Source organism: Poecilia latipinna, unplaced genomic scaffold (genome assembly GCF_001443285.1).
Source record: "Poecilia latipinna isolate Pla-1442-1.1 unplaced genomic scaffold, P_latipinna-1.0 Scaffold1733, whole genome shotgun sequence".
Lineage (NCBI taxonomy): Eukaryota > Metazoa > Chordata > Actinopteri > Cyprinodontiformes > Poeciliidae > Poecilia > Poecilia latipinna.
Window position 1 is genome coordinate 197536 of NW_015114349.1, and position 9138 is coordinate 206673.

A 9138-nucleotide genomic window follows, 5' to 3' on the forward strand; every position below is an offset into this window, starting at 1 on the left:
AAAAAAAAAAAAAAAAAAAAAAAAAAAAAAAAAAAAACCTTTTTTTTTTTTTTTTTTTTTTTTTTTTTTTTTGCAAGTCACTGTAAGTGGCTTCCTTTATTTATGACGTGAACAAGTCAGCTGTCTGGGCAGCAGCAGAATAATAAAACAGGGTACCACTGATAGCAAATCAGATTAACTAACTCTGAAGACGTCTGCAGGTTGCGTAGGATATTTTTGCCATATCTGAGAAAGAAATGGATTTTAGTCTAAATCCAAGGGACTCGTAGTCAGTTCATCATAGAACAGATCAGAATTCATGCCAAAGATATATTATTCATAGTTCATATTCATAATTTATATTTTTTATGTGTGCATTGGCTGCTCCTTTGCTCATGAGATAAGTCATTCAATGTGCCATTATACATTACAGTTCTGAGTGTTTATTATTTATCTAACTAAAATTAACTTGCGTGGTTAAAACTGGAAAATTTACATGACAGGCTGGGATTTTCCTCAAGATCAAAGTGTGCTTTTACTGTTAAATGTGTAAAAAGAATGTGTCCACATTAGACAACAGTCTGCTTGCGCACATCCACTTTGGCTCTGCAGAAAGCTGAGGGAGGCTGATACAAGAGAGTGACTCCGACTGAAATTCATATTAATGTCACTGCTGTACAGTAACCAGATTCTGCAATTCTATTTAAAGCAGGTCCGACAAGACAAGCTTTGCTCTGTGTTCATTCAAGAGAGAACTACTTATTCCTCATTGACTATCAATCATTTTGTCTCCTTTCCTAACTTTATGTCTAAAAGAGAGGCTGCGACACAATGAGAGCGAGGGGAACCAACTTTTTAAAATACTTTATTTGCAACAGTACATCTAATTCAATTCAGTTCAATTCAAAAATATTTAATCAATCCCAGAGGGAAATTAAACATAATTGTAACTCAAAACTGAATTTTCTTTAAAGAATTGCTATAAATGCTAATAGCTTCCTGGCTGCTACAGGAAGGATCTCCTGTAGCAGTCAGTATTACATCGGTATTTTTGAAGAAGCCTCTAACTCATGAAGCTCTGTTGTTACATAACAGTCTTTTTGAACAAAATGCTCCGGATTTTCAGAGATTTTCTTGATTTTATGACAATAGTATAACAAAGAATGAAATCAGCAGCATCCAAATCATATTCACTTAACATATTCTAAATAGTTTGTCATTTTAAGCCGACATGTCATGCAGGTAAATCTTGTCAAATTGCTGACAATAGCTCCTGTAACTGCTACAGTTTGTTTCAACTTTAAAGAGTTGCCGTCCAGAGAGTTTCCACATGTTTTATGGGCTTTAGTTGGTTTGGAAAAATCCAATAATCTGTGATTCAGCAGCAAGCGAAATTGTTAAGTGTGTTTCAGTCGTAAAACAAAAACCAGTCTGGTAGTGTCAACACCCAGTCTATTCAAAATTTGCCAAGATTGTGAAAGTCCTGCAGTGAGGTCCCAGACTTAGAGTTTGAACTAGAGCTGATCAAATACTACTCAGTTTGCTTAAAGAAGAGAAATAGCTTTTGACTTATTTTGTAATACACATGCCACTTAAGATTATTACACCCACATCAGTACGCCATAACAAGATCACCCAGAACTAGTTGTTGCACAACCATTCAACCCTGTGCGACATTGTGTGTTTGCAGGTGTGTCCCACTGAGCAGAGAGCCAGCCTTCTGTCTTTTGTGGTAAGACCGCCTGTTCCGGCGTCAAAATGGCCACAGGCCAGGGAGACATCCCAGGTATTTAGAAACGACACATTAACTTTAACATAGACTTGACTTTGTGTTTATTTATGCTGAGCTTTGTCTTGTTTGCTGCCATTTTTCAGCACTTGAGTCTGGCATGTCTGGCCTCTGTGTTGCCTTATCATCTCCTGCTGGCATAGCTCGCCACAACATCAGCTACGATGAGCACATGGATATCCCCATGCATCACCCCCCTGTAGACATGACAGTAAAAAACTTCTGGAAAGACCCCGTCATCCCTCGGCACAGGTTCAGGAATAAAGAGGTGCTTCCTTGTTGGTTTTTACTTTTTAACCCTTTGTAGTTTTCAACTGGGCACTTAATGATCTTTGCTTGAACTCATGTCAAACTGGTTATGCGTATTTGAATGTTCTTGCTCACTAGACAGGAATTAGTTTCTAATTTCTTCCTTAAACTATAAACCTGTGATAATAGGTAAGCAAGAATGGTGACAAAATAACAACATGTGAAGCATCACCCAAGTCCCCAGGGCCTGTTGTAAAGGCCAAAGCCACCACACTGATGAGTTCCCTTATGTCAAGTAAGTCAACTGAAGGCATTTAAAAATTATTTGTTGTTTCTGTTTCCAAATACATGCTTTTCTTTGAATATTACTGAAATTTCTAAGCCGTCTTAACAGTATCTGTGAAGCAACAGAAGATAATACGTATCTATCTGACTCTTTCTCCGGGTTTCCATTTGCAACACAGGACAATCCCAAGAAAACCTACAGAAGTTTGAGCACCAGGCAGGACTGACTGAGGCTGTTTATTCCCCCCACAAGGGCCTCACTGCCGAGGAGACCCAGTTCCACAGAGTATCTGATGGCAAACTGCCAGTAAGTTTGAACAAATGTGGGCAGCGGTATTTATCCCTAAGCACCACAACAATCTGAAAAAGCAAAAACTATTTCAATACAGTAGCATTATTGCACATACTTTTATGGAAAGAGTGTCAAAACTTCTGTAAAATAATAAGATATTGCATTTCCTTAATTTACTGCAAGTCCAGGCCTGACTCATTAATTCTTCAAATATATGCATAACTCTTGAGTTTTTGATATATATATATATTAATTACAATACGTTTCAATGTTTTTCATTCATATTTTACCTAATAGAACAACACCAATTAGAACAGGACAGAGCGGCCTAGTCCAGTCCACGAGGGCTATTATCTTGCAAATGTGTGCCTTGGCTAAAACCCCTGAATCAAATGAAAGGACTCATTAGCAGGCATCTATTGAGCTGCTAATGACGCAGCCCAATAGACGACTGGCTTATTTTCCCAGAAAGAAGCCAGTCATCTGATTTAGGTGTGCTGGGGTGGGTAAACATCCAATGGCTGAACGATCGTAGCTCTTGAGGACTTCGGCACCCCTGAACTGAAGCATAAATGTGAAGTGAAAAGATGAGGCTATAACGTTTTCAATTTCTTTGAAAAATACAATTTATGAAGTCTGGTACGCTTACATGTACACAACCGCTATGGTAGGACATGGTGGTGGCAGCATCATCAAATGAAATTATGTTGTGTTGTGCCACATTGCCAAGGCAATTATTGTTACACCTCCAGAGTCTGAGACAAATTTCCCTACAGGCAGTGGCAGTTCTAGGGCATATTTAGCAGGTGGTGGATGTGGAGTGTCAGTGCTTTTTCATGTGGTTGTCACAAAACAAACAAAAAAGCCAATTGTGGATCCCTGAAGTTGAAAGTGCAGCACCCCAATTAATTAATTGTTAATGTAAAACTGTGTTAGTGTCTAGAATTGTCCATGCATATAGGGACAGTAAAGTGTCTTAATAGGGATGGCATAGGCAAATCAAGTGTAGATTTTATTTAATTTTGTGTTGGTGTATCAGTCCCCATTAAAATACAATTATATTTATTGGTGTAGCATGAAAATAATGGACCTCTCACTGTTGAATGCAGCATGGTGAGTATAAATTGATAACCTATATAAGACATTTCATTTGGAAACATGTTATTTATTCAACATTCAAAAATTGGTGATAGTCGAGTACAATGTAGCTAAGAACAATGGAAAATAAAATGTTTTACTAAGCTTTGACCTTTAATTTTTGGAGTATTGGGAGATCCATAAAAAATTGAGTGATGACAGTTGACATTCACAGAGTGCCTGTTATTGTGTGGTTGATTTTCTGGACAGAATTGTTCTGTTTACAGGTCTAATTTTAACTGCTAGATTCCTTCTTACCAGCTGTCAAATTTGTTCCAGATCCACATTGTTCCTTAATGTTGTAGTTGTTGCTACAACATGTGACACAGACCGATTCTCCCTTCTCTGTAACAGCACTGATGCATAGGTTCTTCAAAAACATGCTTTTATTGTGAAATTATAGATGAAATGTTCAGCAAAAAGTACCATGATGTTGTGAAAGTGAAGAAAACAGCGAACAACATCTTGATAAACAAATTACGCAACGAGTTCTTTGCTTTATCAGAGCTGTTGCTAGGTGACACCCTTCATATGAGGCGAGGCCTCCTCTTTCAGCGAAACGAGCCAATCATCGCGCTCCTCCCAAAACAAGGCCGCTTTCGGTGTGTAACACTGCCATCGTCGTGTTTTTAAGAAATAATCCTACACCGAAACGAGCAATTATGGACAAAATGAAGAGAGCTATCGAGCTGCGGCGTCAAAGAAAACTCATCATAAAAAGGTCGGTCCTGGTTTAGCTTTACTTTATTTCTAGAATTCTACATTTTTACAAAAGGAGGCCATTAGCATAGCAAACTGGTGAGCTACGTAGCAGTGCTAGTGCTAGAGCTAACGTGATAAAAACAGACTATTGTATCCAGACGTTTCTCTGATTAATTTTGTTATGCCACAACAAATCACATGGACGAGATTGACTAATTAAAGACGAATATTTGTTGGTTAAGTAATCATAGTTTTGTAATAATAGCTAACCGTCCGTCGATTGCTCATGTGATCGCCTACAAGCAGTTATCATACTACGACCTGACTGTGGGCCAAATGTTTTAGAAACGCTTTGAAATCAATTACCATCATCAAAACCCTAAATTTACAACGCAGGCTAGTCACCAATTGATAATGTTAAAAAAATAAGACGTATAAGGTTAGTTTAGCTTCTGCTTCACGTTTACCCTTCAAATGTTTTCTGGAGATCAATTGTGCTCCTTTTATTGTTTATGTAAACTTGATGTTTTAGTTTACATAAGCATATATATATGTATATATATATATATATATATATATATATATATATAACATGTTATTTAGGAGAAAACGTATGAAGGTCGAAATCATGTTATGTTATTGGGTTAAAATAAAGGAATGTAACTGTGCTTGTTTGTTTAAGTCATATGGAAATTGAAAACGCAACCTTCCTAACACAAAACACGTTTATTAACATGTGTAACTAAAATTAGATGTCATAAATTTAATAATATAAGCATTTATACACTGCCATTTGTCTATTGTTGAGGAAAGGCTGTTGTTCTTTAATGCTAAAGGGAGCAGATAAGTCCTTGTTTGGGGAAACACTAGATGGTCTCCAGGATCAAGGACATCCCCTGCTGTCTTAAGGCACTGTAGAAGTCTATAGGAGAGCAACTTGATCAATCTCATAAGTTCTTGCAGACACATGATCGCATCATCAGACACCATCAAGAGCACAAAAGGGGTGAAGTGCACATTATAAAATTTTCCATTACATTGACCCCAAGATCTTGTTTTGATGATGAGGAAAGTCTAAAGCCTGCATAAAGCCTGCAGTACATCTCTAAAAATCTCAATGGGGATACGGTCCTGACTCTGTGGTGGCCAGTCTCTGGGTGAGAATGACTTTCATGCTCCCCACTTTTTCACAATTTCACCCCGATGAATCCTGACGTTGGCATCTTGGATAAGCCGTGTATTCAGTGGAAAAATAAATAAATAAAAAATAAATTCTACCTATAAATATTGACATTTATGGTTGCCAGATATTACTGAGTCAAATATTGAGAGGATTCCAGTTGTTTTGAAGTTCAGCGTGGCGCTAACCATGGATGCACCATGATCTGCTTTAACACTGGTATCAGCTGATGTAAGTTGTTTTTTAACATAGCTGTTCTGAAAGCAAAACTGACCAGGAGGGCTGGTCATGGTGCCATTTGGGTGGATGGACACGTGACAGTAATCGCTACACATGGTTCTGTAGGCAAAATTGTTGGAAATTATTAAGCTTGTTTAATTCATCATGCATTTAATTGACTCATTTATAATTGCGACAGGCCTAAATATGAGTTGATTAAAAATCAGATAAATGCAATGTACAGTTGCTTTGAATAATCAATGATTATTTAAAGTAACTTTGAGTGCAATCTTTTTTTTCCAATATTTTCTATTGGATTCAAAATAATTACCTTGATCAAAGTACCTGCTACATATATATATTTTTTTATCTCTATGTGTTTGAATTTTTTCCAGTGGTTTATTGTTTTCCTTTTCATGTCAGTCATGTCCCCTTTAACTCCAGGCCTGACGCCACAGCAAGTGAACTATGACGCACGTTATCATTAGTTTTGACCTGAATGCCCAGTTAAACCACCTCTGCCCTTTTGCTTTGTGTACTCAGTGATGTTTGCTTTCTAAATAGGATCAGTGTTGTGCCTCCATCGAACTTGTTGACACCCTTGATTTGAACTTGTTAAAAGATGTATAACTTTCACATTCATAAGTTTGTTGAGAGACCAGCAGGTTTAATTGAGTAGTGTTTTTTTTTTTCTTTTTTCTTTTTTTCTTCTCTCCTGAGTAGAAGTTGAGAATGCCGGGGGACTTCAAGGAGGACAGGCTTTCAACATCTGCACAATCGACCCCAAGCGGCACGCCTTCAGTCACCCCCTCTGTTACCCCCAGTGTTACCCCTCTCTCATCGCCAGCTGTTAATCGCAGGTTTGTCTGTGAAACATTTAGCTTATTTTCACAAATATACATGACTGATTGAACCTGAATATTTAAAACAGTATATATATATATATATATATATATATAAAACTTTGAATATGGCGCCTGTGTTGTTTGGCTGTTTTTTTTTTTTTTTTTTAAATTTAACTTTTTGTTTGTGGGGATTCCAGGAACTGGTTCCAGCTGAGTCCGACCCAATATATTACCGCACCTGAGCCTATTAGACCCGACCCCAACATAGACATGGGAGGAAACGAAGGAGGAGGAGGAGGAGGTCTGGATAAGTGGAACTTCTTTGGAACCCGGTCTGTGGTCCACAAGTCCCCCACGGACCCAGGCTCTGAAACCAGCACAGGTGGGAGCTTTAAATGTACTGTCCTACATCGTGGATGGGAACAATGTTGCTCTAACTGTGATGCTAGCTCGTGAGATATCATGACTTAATTATAGTAATGACACAACCTGCAGCTGTGAAGCCAGATTTTTCCTCATGTAATCCTCATGAGACATACTTCATTTGTACACAGTGAGTGATGTTATACAAACCCTCAGACTCTGGTGGGTGGGGTTTAGCACCTGAAAAAACTTAAACCTATAATATTACAACTGGTGCTGGTTATTTCGACTCTTCTCCCATTTGTGCTTTTGCAGTTTTTAGTCTTTTCATACACAACTTCTCCAGGTATGAAAGTGGATATTGTAATTTTTTTTTTTTTACCAACCATGGAAGTGTTTTGTTTCCACTGTGACAACAATACTTTAGAGTAATTGAGTGTTATATGCTTATAATTTACTGCGTTGATGCAGGGTTCTGTAAATTGCTTTTTTTCCTCTTTGCTCGCTTTTTTTTTTTTTTGAGAAACACAGCATGATTTACTTTATTGTAAAGTTTTAGTCCTCCAGTGGTCTCGGTATGAAGCTCAGGAGGAGCGCGGCAGATGTCACGGTCCGGTCAGACTGGCAGTTCCCAAAACCATGCAAAAGTAAAAACCTTGTAAAAGCACATGCACGGGGTAAAAAGCTCGCAGGGTTCAATGGACCCGTCTCTTAAGACCGCGTGAGAGTTGGAAATTAAATAAGACACCACAATTTGTATTTTTGTATCACATGTTCATGGAAGAAATATTTGAATTGCTTTTCATTGTTCTTATTCATTTAAATCTAACGGTTTATATAATCATTGTTCTTAATTATACCTTGTTATAATGTCTGTTGCTGATATTAAAATCTAAAGTTCATCTGCCAACTGTTTACCCAATTGACATCTGCATTTGTGGGTGCGAATGATTTCAGTAAATGGGCATAAAATGGATTGTTTACTGTTGCATGTGGAATCAGGAAGGCCCACAATGGTAACGAGTTACAAGGAATAAAGAAATTATGAATTGGCAAGCTAAATTAAAACAGAACCTGTGTTGTATGTAATAAACGTTTAATTAAAAAACTGACATTAAATTGCTTGTTTCCAGCTACAACAAGTATTTAAATAAAAATATCTCTTTAGCTCTTTCTTTTAAACTTGAATGGTCTGTTTATTAATCAAAATCTACCACATCCTCCCAGGCTTCTCCCTGCAGTCCTACTTCGGCCTGCAGAAGTCCTCTACGATGGATGGCACCAACACACAGATCAGCCAAAAAGTGGAGGAGCCCGCCAAATTCATGCCCCCCAAGATTGAAATCTCGGACACTGAGTCTAAGCGGGTTTCTCCACGGCCCCACAAACTGAAACCTCGGGATATGAATGTTTTAACACCATCAGGCTTTTGAGGCCGGCCCAGATGTCTACTCACCCTCCACCCCGCCCACAAACACACACACACACATACACACACACACACGCACGCACACATATGGTTGCTAATTTACTTTCCTGTCCTCTTCTGCCTCCTCTACTTCCCTGCAAATTCCTTGAGAGGCTAAGAGGAATGAGGACCACCTGAGAGTGCTGGCTCATCGCCCCCATGAGACGCCACCGCAGTGTTACACACTTCCCATCAGACATTTTCATATGTCCGTCTTTTAGGTAGTTTTCTTCCTTGGCCTACCAACTTACTCAATGTGCAATTTTAATAATAATAAAAAAAAAAATGGAATAAGCGATTTTAATTTGTGACCTTTAAGATGCTTTGTTTAACTGATGTGTCACTTTGTGGGTGCGTCGGAATGAACTGATGTGGTTCCATTGTTTGCAATGGTGTGAGATTGGAAGTTAAATATATTCTCTGGTTTTTGCTAAAGTTAGTCACTTTACCATTGCTTCCTTTACTAAAATGGAACTCTTTTTTTTTTTTTTTTTTTTTTTTTTTTTTTTTTTTTAAAAAAACAAAAACCCTTTTTTTTTATTTTTTTTTTTTTTTTTTTTTTTTTTTTTTTTTTTTTAAAAAAACAAAAACCCTTTTTTTTTATTTTTTTTTTTTTTTTTTTTTTTTTTT

At 37.6% G+C, this 9138-nt stretch overlaps 1 protein-coding gene across 1 annotated transcript in view; it reads left to right on the forward strand.

Moving 5' to 3' along the window:
- Window positions 1-9004, forward strand: part of LOC106964885 (putative monooxygenase p33MONOX) — a 12541-nt gene extending 3537 nt beyond the window's left edge. The window contains exons 2-8 of the mRNA XM_015060650.1: window positions 1670-1765; window positions 1855-2036; window positions 2207-2312; window positions 2482-2609; window positions 6556-6692; window positions 6875-7059; window positions 8268-9004. Coding sequence (XP_014916136.1) covers window positions 1738-1765; window positions 1855-2036; window positions 2207-2312; window positions 2482-2609; window positions 6556-6692; window positions 6875-7059; window positions 8268-8473 — 972 coding nt within the window. The 5' untranslated portion in view covers window positions 1670-1737 and the 3' untranslated portion in view covers window positions 8474-9004. The remainder of the gene's footprint in view (window positions 1-1669; window positions 1766-1854; window positions 2037-2206; window positions 2313-2481; window positions 2610-6555; window positions 6693-6874; window positions 7060-8267) is intronic.
- The last annotated feature ends 134 nt before the right edge of the window (window positions 9005-9138 follow it).